Consider the following 12290-nt stretch of genomic DNA (forward strand, 5'->3'; position numbering starts at 1 on the left):
AGGGGTTGCTCTTTAACCTTTTTGGATGTTGCTGCAGGCTTTATCCAATGTGTTTTTCCCCCTCGTTGCACATTTAATATGCTGTTCAAATCTGGGGAATACTGACCTTAAATCAGCATGGTTGAAGTCCCCAGCTATAAAGTGCACTGCGTTTGGATGGGAATTCTGCTGATTGCTTATTGTCTTGTGCAGCTCCTCCATGGCCGAGTTAGCATTAGCATCGGGTGGTACATACACGGCCGTTACCATGACAACAGTAAACTCGCGAGGTATGTAGACGGGTCTGCACTTCACAGTCAAATATTCCAAATCCGGGGAACAATGGCTGTCTGCCTGTGTATATCTGTACACTCCTGTTATGTCCTAGCTGAGACACCACAGGCAAGAGGATGGACGGCAGAGAAGACAAGGAAGTCCAGAAAAGAAAAACAAATAAATAAAAAAGAGAAAAGTGGTACCCTGCTGTGTATGTTCTTACTTGGACTCTCAATATGTATCTTGTATTGTATGAGACAGCTTCATCTTGTGGCCAAACGAAGTAACAGCACTAGTCTAACACTTAAAATAGATAATTTTTCTTTTACATTTCTGTTAGTTAGGTCAGTATTTGTGAGTGAAAAGATTTTCAAAGTTCAGAATAGGTATTACTTTTAAAGATTGGCTGTGTGACAGGCAAAAAGTGTCAAATGTAGGAGACTGCAGACAGGATTAAACTAGCAACACAGACACCTCAGTATCAGTAAAAATTCACTAGAACAAAATGTTTTTTCTGAAGTTTTTTTCCCCTTACTTCCCTTAAAAATGTTTTCCTGTTTACTTTAAATGGAATGTAGTTTAGTTTGAAAAGTATACTGTTTTGTTTCAGTTAGTCCTCATCATTCTTCTAGGTTTTTTTAAATTATTATTTTTTAAATGGATGTAAATTAGTTAGTGATGTAACACATTTTGATGATTTTCTGTGATCTCATATTGTAACATTCTAAAACTCACAGGCTCACACTTCCAACTGAAAAAAAAACTCTTCATAGATTTACTTTACTAAGCTGACCTGGTTACCAATAGACATGTCGAAGAAGACAGAACAGGGAAAAACTTGCACAGACTTAAATTTTCACAGAAGAGAAATGGAGAAAAAGATGAGCGACTCGGTATGTACAGCCCTGAACAAATTCCATCTGGATGGAAAACTGTGTGATGTGGTGCTCGTAGTGGACAATGTTATGTTTGACGCCCACAAGATCATCCTCAGTAGCTGCAGCTCATACTTTTGGTGAGTAGGTTATCTCAGCAGGAACAAAGTATCAGCAAGAAACTCCGTGAGTAACCAAATTCAAAGGTACATAATGTCTCTGATTGTGAAAACTAATACAAAATACAGTTTAAGTCATAATTTTCAAGTCCTTCTTTCTATTTAGAAGAGGGGTCTCAAACTTAAATGAGCTGTGGGCACTGTCACCTCCCTGGATGGCTGCTTCCGTAGTGCAAAAAGTAGTGCAAAAAAACAAACAAGAAAAAACCCACAAATATTTCCAAAAATGTAGTGTTTTGTTTGTTTTTTTAAATTTGAAATATTGTGTAACAAAAAAAACACCTAAAAACGTGAACTGAAATGTTTTTCTCTCACTCTTAATTAACTAAAGTCTTTCATTAAACTACCAAATAAACAAATTGGTACTCTCTTTCTGGCCAGACATGTGGCAGGACTTCTGCAATAGTTTTGTTCGTGTTTAACAAAATAAAAATGCAGACATAAGCATTCACATTAGCTTTTAACTGCTAGTGAAGATTGTTTTCTTTACAAAAACTCTCTCACTGAACTAACACAGCCAATCCCTCAACATGTATCTATTCTCTGCTCATATTGCCTTCATATTAAATAATGATTTGCTTTTTAAAGAACTTATTTTAACATTGCACTCAACAACAAACAAATCCTCCCTAACAAAAAAAGTAACTTCAAGGGCCAAACTGCATTATATTTCTTCACATCAATATACGAACCACAAGTAGGGGTGACGTAGGCCGCAAGTGGCCCGCAGGCCACGAGGTTGAGACCCCTGATTTAGAAATTTGTTTTGGTCAGCCTTTCTTGGTTGTTTGACCTTCACTATACCGACTGTGGTATGTGTGACAACATAAGTTCCTCAAGGCTTACGATTAATGGGAGTATTTGTTGTGGTATTACAACATGTGGTATGGGAAAGAATCCTGGTCCAACAGATTACACAGTATGGCATGTTGAAACTTGAAGTCAGCACTGCAAAAAGTCTACCTTAAAACCATGATGGAGACAACTTTTGTCTTGCAGCAAAACTTCTACAAAAATTTGCATGATCATAGAAGTGTTAAATGTCCTTGTAATATCTTTTTAACCAAATTAAATTTCCATTTTATCAAGAAAAAAGTATTTATTCAAAGCATATATATATATATATATATATATATATATATATATATATATATATAAAACACCCAGCACGCCCCTGCGGGCGGTTTATCCTTCAAGCTCGGGTCCTCTACCAGAGGCCTGGGAGCTTGAGGGTCCTGCGCAGTATCTTAGCTGTTCCCAGGACTGCGCTCTTCTGGACAGAGATCTCCGATGTTATTCCCGGGATCTGCTGGAGCCACTCGCCTAGCTTGGGAGTCACCGCACCTAGTGCTCCGATTACCACGGGGACCACCATTACCTTCACCCTCCACATCCTCTCGAGCTCTTCTCTGAGCCCTTGGTATTTCTCCAGCTTCTCGTGTTCCTTCTTCCTGATATTGCTGTCATTCGGAACCGCTACATCGATCACTACGGCCGTCTTCTTCTGTTTGTCTACCACCACTATGTCCGGTTGGTTAGCCACCACCCGGTGGCCAGTATATATATATATATGGCCAGTATATATATATCCTTCCTGCCTGGGGCGTCTGTATCCAGTAAGGGTCCTAAGGCTAGACCCCCTATGCTAAGCAAGCCTACCGCAGACATGAGCGAGACAGATAAATATGAAGGCATGCCGGCTCGGACGTCGCCCGGATCAACAAGGTCCGCGTCAGGTGTTGAGGAACCAGGGCACCCTGACGAAAAGTGGGCTACTGGAACAAGAAGGCATCGGTGGGCAAGGGACGAAAACAGGGCGTTGTTGGAATGCTACTACGCAAGTAACCCCGGCGGAAGGGGCTACATGAATAGGATGAGGGACCTATGGATTCTTCGATACCCAACATCCACAATGACGGCGAAACAACTAGTAGCTCAGTGTTCCAACATTCGAAAGAAGGGACTGCTCTCACAGCTAGAGATTGACGAGGTACAACACAAATGCTACGGCAAGGAGGAGTCAGGACGCCAGGTCAGGGGGGAGATATCATCACCCCCACCCGAGATTGGGTACATAGCCCCAAGTGCGATAGGAGAAGGATCGTTGAGTGCGAGAGGAACTGACCTGAAAAATAGGATCATGGCCAAGCTTGAAACCTGGATCCCCCGTAGCCGGTTACCAAGATTACGTGAAGTACCCTCAGAAGGTCTGCTAGATGATGTTAATGCAGCACTACGGGCAATACCTACAACCACGATTACCGACACTAACAAGCTGATCTACAATACGGCAGCAGTGATCAGTGAGATGCTTGGCTACAAGTTGAACAGCCACAAGGGGCAGTACCCTCCATGGAGAAGGAGGCTAGAGGGCAAGATCAAAGTAGCACGGAGGGAGGTTAGCCAACTAACGGAGTTGCAGAAAGGTGCGACAAATAAGGTGCCTAAGAAATACAGCAAGCTGTCCATACCTGAGGCCTTGGAAACTGCCAAGCAAAGACTCACAGCCTTGGCCAGCCGCTTGAGGAGGTACACCAGAGAGATAGAAGGCAGGAGAATAAACCAGCTGTTCTCCACCGAACCAGCAAAGGTGTACTCTCAGTGGCAAGGGAACAATAAGAGAACAGCACCACCAAGGCTGGAGACGGAGCAATACTGGAAGAGCATATGGGAGAAGGATGCAACCCATAACGGCAATGCTCAGTGGCTAGAGGATCTGAGGGCAGACCACAGCGACCTCCCTGAACAGGGTCCAGTAACCATCACAGTGGCAGATATCCAAGAAAGGGTCTCCAGTATGAAGAGTTGGACAGCACCAGGGCCCGACATGGTTCACGCCTACTGGCTGAAGAAGCTGACTGCACTCCACGAGCGTCTGGCAGCACAAATGAACCAGCTGCTAGTTAACGAAAGACACCCGGAATGGCTAACTGAAGGCCGGACGGTCCTGATCCCCAAGGACCCCAAGAAGGGACCGGTCCCCTCCAACTACCGACCAATAACCTGCCTCAGTACTACATGGAAGCTCCTGTCAGGCATCATATCGGCTAAGATGAACAGGCACATGGGTCAATACATGAGCGGGACACAGAAAGGAATTGGCAAGAATACCAGAGGTGCAAAACACCAGCTACTGGTAGACAGAACAATCAGCCGAGACTGCAAGACCAGACTGACCAACCTGTGCACTGCCTGGATTGATTACAAGAAGGCCTATGACTCAATGCCCCACAGCTGGATACTGGAATGCCTAGAATTGTACAAGATCAATGGGACCCTAAGAGCCTTCATCAGGAACTCAATGGGGATGTGGCGTACAACACTAGAGGCCAACTCCAAGCCCATAGCACAAGTTACCATCAAGTGCGGGATCTACCAAGGAGATGCTCTGTCCCCACTGCTGTTCTGCATAGGCCTGAACCCCCTCAGTGAGATCATTAACAAGACTGGCTACGGATACCGACTACGGAACGGAGCAGTTGTCAGCCACCTCCTGTACATGGATGACATCAAGCTGTATGCCAAGAGTGAACGAGACATCGATTCACTGATCCACACTACCAGGCTATACAGCAATGACATTGGAATGTCGTTCGGACTGGAGAAGTGTAGTCGGATGGTAACAAAGAGAGGGAAGGTAGTCAGAACTGAGGGGATTGAACTACCAGAAGGCAACATTGCAGACATAGAGGACAGTTACAAGTACCTGGGGATCCCGCAGGCAAATGGGAACCATGAAGAGGCCGCTAGAAAGGCTGCAACCACCAAGTACCTGCAGAGGGTCAGGCAAGTCCTGAGGAGTCAGCTGAATGGTAAGAACAAGATCCGGGCCATCAACACATACGCCCTACCCGTGATCAGGTACCCTGCTGGGGTAATAAGCTGGCCAAAGGAGGAGATAGAAGCCACTGACATAAAGACAAGAAAGCTCCTGACCATGCATGGAGGGTTTCACCCCAAGTCCAGCACCCTGAGGCTGTACGCTAAGCGGAAGGAAGGGGGCCGGGGACTGGTGAGTGTCAGCACCACAGTCCAGGATGAGACAACGAACATCCAAGAATACATTGGGAAGATGGCCCCAACTGACCGAGTGCTCAGTGAATACCTCAGGCAGCAGAAACCCAAGAAAGAGGAGGGAGACGAGGAACCATCATGGAAGGACAGGCCCCTGCACGGTATGTACCACCGGCAGATAGAGGAGGTGGCTGATATCCAGAAATCCTACCAGTGGCTGGACAAAGCTGGACTGAAAGACAGCACAGAGGCACTAATCATGGCAGCACAAGAACAAGCTCTGAGTACAAGATCCATAGAGGCTGGGGTCTATCACACCAGGCAAGACCCCAGGTGCAGGCTGTGTAAAGATGCCCCAGAAACAATCCAGCACATAACAGCAGGGTGCAAGATGCTAGCAGGCAAGGCATACATGGAACGCCATAACCAAGTGGCCGGCATAGTGTACAGAAACAGCTGTGCCGAGTATAACCTGGAAGTCCCGAGGTCAAAATGGGAGATGCCCCCAAGGGTGGTGGAGAATGACCGAGCTAAGATCCTGTGGGACTTCCAGATACAGACGGACAAAATGGTGGTGGCTAACCAACCGGACATAGTGGTGGTAGACAAACAGAAGAAGACGGCCGTAGTGATCGATGTAGCGGTTCCGAATGACAGCAATATCAGGAAGAAGGAACACGAGAAGCTGGAGAAATACCAAGGGCTCAGAGAAGAGCTCGAGAGGATGTGGAGGGTGAAGGTAACGGTGGTCCCCGTGGTAATCGGAGCACTAGGTGCGGTGACTCCCAAGCTAGGCGAGTGGCTCCAGCAGATCCCGGGAACAACATCGGAGATCTCTGTCCAGAAGAGCGCAGTCCTGGGAACAGCTAAGATACTGCGCAGGACCCTCAAGCTCCCAGGCCTCTGGTAGAGGACCCGAGCTTGAAGGATAAACCGCCCGCAGGGGCGTGCTGGGTGTTTTTTTATATATATATATATATATATATATTTTTTTTTTTTTTTTGAATATGTATCAAGGAGCACCTGAAATTTTACTCATGCAAAGCCAAAGTGCCCTTTGGCTTTGCATGCCCTTTGGCTGTTTATTTGCTTTTAACCCCCAAAACAAACTAAAACCAAACAAACTCGGTTTTTCATTTGTGAATATCTAGGGGTCCTTTGAGATTAAAAAACCCCCCAAAAAACAAAACAAAAAAACCCCACAGTCACATATACGTGTAAAAAGTCTTTTGTGCAGCCACCTTTTTTATTTGTGCACCACTTTGATGTAACCACACCTACAAGAAGAACCACCCTGGAAGTGGCGACACACTCACTGGAGGTTAATTGTGTGCAGATGCATCAGAGTGCAATACCCTAATAGTTCCCAGGATTGGTACATTTTTAACTGTCAGGACCTGTCGTGACCTTTTGCACCTTCTCCTGTTGGTAGGGTTGCAAATCTGTGTATCATTGAAGAACCAGCTAGAAATGGAGTTTGGTCAGAACAATAAATGACCATTAATATATCTGTGGGCACTTGAATTCCATCACATTTCTAAATCTGCTTTTACTCTGACTACAGGATATCTTCACATATTTAAGTAAGTGATAATTCCACTGAGTAAAGAAGAGAAACAAAAGTTTTTGTGTTCAGATATACTTAAGGTACCTAATGTGAAGGTTCTCATATTGCACAAACATAAACATTTTATTATTACACTGAATTTGTCCCTTGGATGAGTGATGAAATATTTCTCCCACTGAAAACGTTACGTCCAGATGAACAGAATCAACTTTTTTGGGATTTTCTTACTTGGATGATGCATGCATCAAGACATTATATTAGATTGCAGTTACTAATTCATTAATGTGTACATTAATATTTCAGCTGGAGAAAATGTTTTTTACTTAAATGTAAGCTTTATTTTTAATACTAAAGCATAATCTAGTACTAAACTAATTTTATAAACTATACTTCCTGAAAACCTGATGTCCTCTAAATCCCACAGCACTCTCTTCACTGGAGCCTGGGCCACTCCGGAGAAGTGGATGTACACCATCCCCGGCGTGTCATCTGAGATGATGGCCGTCATCATCAATTACGCCTACACCAAATCTGTTCCTCTGACAGAGGATAACGTGGTGCCCATTTTAGCAGCTGCAGACCAGTTCTTGGTCCCGGGGATAATTCAGGCCTGCTGCTTCTTTCTGGAGGAACAGCTGTCTCCGGAGAACTGCATTGGCATCTGGAAGTTGGTGAACTTCTACTACTGCCCTGAACTGAGGAAAAAGGCCTTCTTCTACATCCTGCATCACTTTGAAGAAATCATCGGGACCACAGAGGAGCTGCTTGATTTCTCTGAGCAGCAGCTAGCCGCTGTACTTGAGAGCGATCACCTCAACGTGAAATGTGAAAACAGAGCATTTGAAGTCATCCTCTTGTGGATTGACCATATGCCTGACCAAAGACAAGGAAGTATCTCTGTGCTGCTGCCCAAGGTAACTTAACCACAAATCAACTGTAGCTGTAGTCAGCTTAATAAAACATGTAGTCCAGGCACCATAACTGGCCTGGTGACTTCATGTAATACCAGATAGTACCACATGATCGTAAAGTAAGTCAGCATAAAATGGGGTTACAGTTAAAAAGAAATGTCAAATGTTATAACAGCAGAATATTATATCTGAAAACATATCAACACATATGTTAAATTGCTCCCCACTAGTGGTTTAATTTGAATTACAATCTGTTTAGTCAGCAATTGGATCATTTTGTGTGAAAATCAGTGTGATTCCACAACGCACTTGTATTTTTTTTTACACTTAAAGGAAATTGTTTTTTAGAGGAGTGACTTTTTTTCATTGAGGTCATTATGAGATCACATTAGGCTACATGTGACTTAGTTAAAAATTAGCCTGACACCTTTGCCTTAACCCCTCATTCTTTATTTATCCAGGTACGTCTCACCTTGATGACCTCTGAATACTTCCAAAACAGCGTCATGAACAATGCCATGATAAAGAACAATGCTAAATGCATGTCCATCATCAATGAAGTAGTGGAGGTGTTTCAAGCTCGTGGTCTCAACAGACGTCCACAATTCATTTACAGTAGCTTGCTGAGCCGGCCACGTCTGCCTTCTTCCATCTTATTGGTCACTGGAGGCAAAAATCGCTCCACTGCACGATGCAGCTATGAGGCATATGATTACCGAACCAACAGCTGGGCCACTGTGGCCTGTGACATTCATCGTGCTCACCACGGAGCCGTTACGCTGGACGGCTTTGTCTACTTAATTGGTGGCTGCAACCGTGAAACTAACTTGAAAACTGTGCAAAGACTTGATCTCAGCAGCTCTACATGGCAACTTGTGACACCCATGTACAATGCCCGGTGCTATGTCAGCGTTGTTGTGCTGAATGGATGCATTTACGCCATGGGAGGCTTCAACGGACAAATTTCCCTGAGCAGTGTTGAGTGCTACAAGCCTGAGACTGACCAGTGGACCTTCGTGGCAAGAATGAATGCAAAGCGAGCTGCAGCCAGTGCCGCAGTTCTGCATGGAAAGGTAGGTGCAAGGAGACATGACTGAAAGCAGTGACCAAACTATGTTGTTTTCACTTCATTGTTCAGTCTAACAACATGTTTCTTTAAGCCAGACTATAGGAACAATTTAATGACTTTTCAGGCTCAGTGAATGGTGTAATATCATCCCAGAAGCAACCACTCCCATCAGAATAGAGATTTTTCTTTCATTTAGAGCACCATTCTATTGATTTGACACTTCTCTCCAAGGTGGAGCCAAACAAAGCCACTATTAAAGAGATAACATACGCCCTTAAACTGTTTTCCAATTATTTTTCCTTGAATTTGTAACCTCTCTCTGTATGTCCTGTAAAAATGCAGTAATTGTTGATATTCCATTTCGTTTTCCGCTATTAGATAATATATCTTTATTCCTGAACCTGCCTACCAAACTCTGACTAGCTCTTCATGGATAATTAGCTACTTTCCCTTTCAGATGCTTCCTTTTACCGCAGGTTAATTTCTCTTAATCCTTTCTACAGGTTTATATCTGTGGGGGTTTCTATCAAACTTATAGCCTCCCTACAGCTGAATGCTACAATCCAGACACCAACGTGTGGACCACAATTGCTCCCATGATGTGCAGCCGAAGAGGCCTAGGAGTTATTGCTTACAAAAACCAGATATATGCAGTAAGTGTACCACAGTAATTTTATTGTACTCTAGAGTAACTTTGCAAGATTCACAGTTTAAAATAATTGTTATTTCTCTTAAACTGAGCCTCGGCACAGCTCCCAGTGCATTGCTTAGTAGTTAATGTAGATTGCATACATAAAATCATGAACTGTGCATAGCCAAACACTTACACAAGCTGAAAGAAACATACCACCATGAATCCGACTTTAGCATTATAGGGCATAGATTGCATGACATAAATCATCCACAGTCCCCCCACGGTAGTTGTCAAATCTAAAAACTATCCTGGTGCTTTGTTGTCTGTTGCATGTCTTCTTCTTCCTTTACTTCATGTTCCTTTCTCAGGAGCTTCATTTAGACTCTGGTCACTGGGGTTATGTCATTTAAAGTGCTGAAGGTTAGAACGTGAATACAGAGAAGTCATTCAGACTTACTAACAAATTTTTCCTAGTGGCCACTAGCAGCATTGCAGTGAGGAAAAAAATGTCCGAAAGAGTTGTATTTCATAGTTTTTTTTTATTCAGTGGTACTTCTTTCTTCTGAAACTATGAACTCATGCCACTCTCCCACTCCCAGGTTGGTGGCACCATTAATGGGTACACCCCACTGCGTATTGTTGAGGCCTACAACACTATCACCAACAGATGGCGCGTCCTGCCATTTATGCATCACCCTCGCAGCCACTTTGGAATTGAAGTTGTGAATGACCAGCTCTTTGTGGTCGGAGGATATAATGGCTATCACCCTACGTGTTCTGTGGAGCGCTACGATGGGGAGGCTGGTTGGTGGTACAGGACCTCGGACTTTGCGGAGTCCCGCAGTGGCCTGAGCTGCTGCGTGCTACATGGATTCTACAGCTTGGCGGAGAATTTGTTCCCTCGTGGTCCCCTAATGCTGCCTAATGTGGATGAGGAAGGTGGAACCTTCTGACTTCAGCTTGCCTGTTATCATAGTAGCATTTTAATTAATTAATAATAAAAGTTTTTTTTTTCATTATTATTACTTTATCTCTATATTTTTATGTTTTATGTGTATTGTATTATAGTATGATTTTGGTCAGATTTATATTAATATCATGGATAAGTATACATACATACAGTATATATATAAGGAGAAAGTGGGATAGTGAGGGAGCTGAAGAAAGTAGGCAGGACTACTGGGAGGCTGGTTATACAGCAAAAAGAGAAATAGCAAATGCACCTCTACCTCTAAAGCAGGGGTCTCAAACTTAAATGAGCTGTGGGCCAATGCTGGCACTGTCATCTCATTGGAGGGCCACTTTAGTACAAAAGAAACAAACAAGAAAATACCCACAAATATTTCCAAAAATGTAGTGTTTTGTTTGTTTGTTTTATATTTCAAATATTGTATAACAAGACAAAAATACAAACATGAGCAAAATTTTTTTTTCCTCACTCTTAACTAACTGAAGCCTTTCATTGAACTACCAAATAAACAAATTGCTACTCTCTTTCCTCTTTGCTATAATTTTGTTTGCATATAACAAAATAAAAATGCAGACATAAGTGTACAAATTAGTTTTTGGCTACTAGTTAAAATTGTTTAACTCTCTCACTGAACTAACACAGCCAATCCCTCAACATGTTTGTACTCTCTGCTCATATTGCCTTTATATTAAATAATTATTTGCTTTCTAAATAACTTATTTTAACATGCCAATCAAAACACTAAAACAAATCCTCCCTAACAAAAAAGTTACTTCAAGGGCCAAACTGCATTATATTTCTTCACTTCAATATATGGGCTGCAAATAGAGGTGACGTGGGACACAAGTGGTGACACCCCTGCTCTAAAGGTTTATAGTAAGTGGAATCTGAGGCTGGACACTGAGGAAGGAGAAATAACTTGTATTGATTGGCTAGGAAGTGAAATCAAGCTGGAAAGGATTAATCAAGAATAGAATGGAAATGTACTACAAGTGAAGAGAATGTGTTGAGAGGATGGAAGGAGTACTCTGAGGACCTGATAAATGAAGAAAACGAGAGGGAGGAGAGGACGTGTTGGCTGAAAGTTAGTGGATCGGGAATTGCAGAGGATTAGTGAGGAGGTGAGGAGCTATGAAGAGAATGAAGAGTGCAAAGATTGGTCCAGATGACTGCTGAGGTAGCGTGATGTCTAGCTCTGAGGCCACTGATGTTTGCAATGGTGATCACAGTGGTCAACAGAAGATGTAGGTAGGAGTCTCCCTGGACTATGAGGTTTGCAGATGTCATTCTGAGAGTATGGAGAGGTTGGAAGAGAGCCTGGAGCAGTGGAGGTGTAAAAATTAAAGTCGGCAGAAACAAGACAGACTACATGAGTATGAATGAGAGGGAGAAAGGTTTAACAGTGAGGCCACAAGGACCAGAAGTAGTGAAGTTGGATAAGTCTAAATATCTGGGGTCAACTGTCCATAGTACGGAGACTGCACATAAGAGGTGAAGAAGACAAGCATGGAGTAGGTGGAGACAAGTGTCTGGGGTGATTTGTGGCAGAAAGATAGCATCAAAAGTGAATGGTCTGAAGGTAATAAGACCTGCGATGATGTACGGTTTGGAGATGGTGGCACTGACAAAAAAACAGGAGGAGGACCTGCAGGTGTTAAGATTTTCATTGGGGGTGAACAGGATGGACATGCTTAGGAATGAGTATTGTATGAGAGGGACAACGCAGAGTGTTTTGGAAACAAAGTTAGAGATGCAAGGCTAAGAGAGTTTTGATATGTGCAGCGGAGGGACAGTGGATATATTGGACAAAGGATGT

The 12290-nt window shown here is 43.3% G+C and overlaps 1 protein-coding gene across 2 annotated transcripts; it reads left to right on the plus strand.

The window, feature by feature from the left end:
* The first annotated feature begins 1001 nt into the window (after positions 1–1001).
* On the plus strand, positions 1002–10511 carry LOC146574701 (kelch-like protein 10). Of its 2 annotated transcripts, none has more exons than XM_085275592.1 (5): positions 1002–1336; positions 7315–7804; positions 8263–8874; positions 9374–9523; positions 10104–10511. In XM_085275592.1, the coding sequence occupies exons 2-5, from the start codon at positions 7355–7357 to the stop codon at positions 10455–10457; spliced, it is 1566 nt and encodes a 521-aa protein (XP_085131718.1). In that variant the 5' UTR covers positions 1002–1336; positions 7315–7354; the 3' UTR covers positions 10458–10511. The 2 variants fall into 2 exon arrangements, with proteins under 2 accessions (XP_085131718.1, XP_085131717.1); XM_085275591.1 differs by having other exon boundaries at positions 1002–1270.
* Positions 10512–12290: the final 1779 nt, after the last annotated feature.

The sequence above is a fragment of the Mchenga conophoros genome, linkage group LG5 (genome assembly GCF_057382185.1).
Source record: "Mchenga conophoros isolate Kocher_MC1m ecotype Shallow Benthic linkage group LG5, M_conophoros_male_GT1.1, whole genome shotgun sequence".
Taxonomy (NCBI): domain Eukaryota; kingdom Metazoa; phylum Chordata; class Actinopteri; order Cichliformes; family Cichlidae; genus Mchenga; species Mchenga conophoros.

Bases quoted from the DNA above. Each gene is read 5' to 3' on its own strand.
- LOC146574701 (XM_085275591.1), top strand. From the start codon at position 1,065: ATGTCGAAGAAGACAGAACAGGGAAAAACTTGCACAGACTTAAATTTT. The intron at 7,805-8,262 runs GTAACTTAACCA...TTATTTATCCAG, and splicing joins TCTCTGTGCTGCTGCCCAAG to GTACGTCTCACCTTGATGAC. The intron at 8,875-9,373 runs GTAGGTGCAAGG...TCCTTTCTACAG, and splicing joins CCGCAGTTCTGCATGGAAAG to GTTTATATCTGTGGGGGTTT.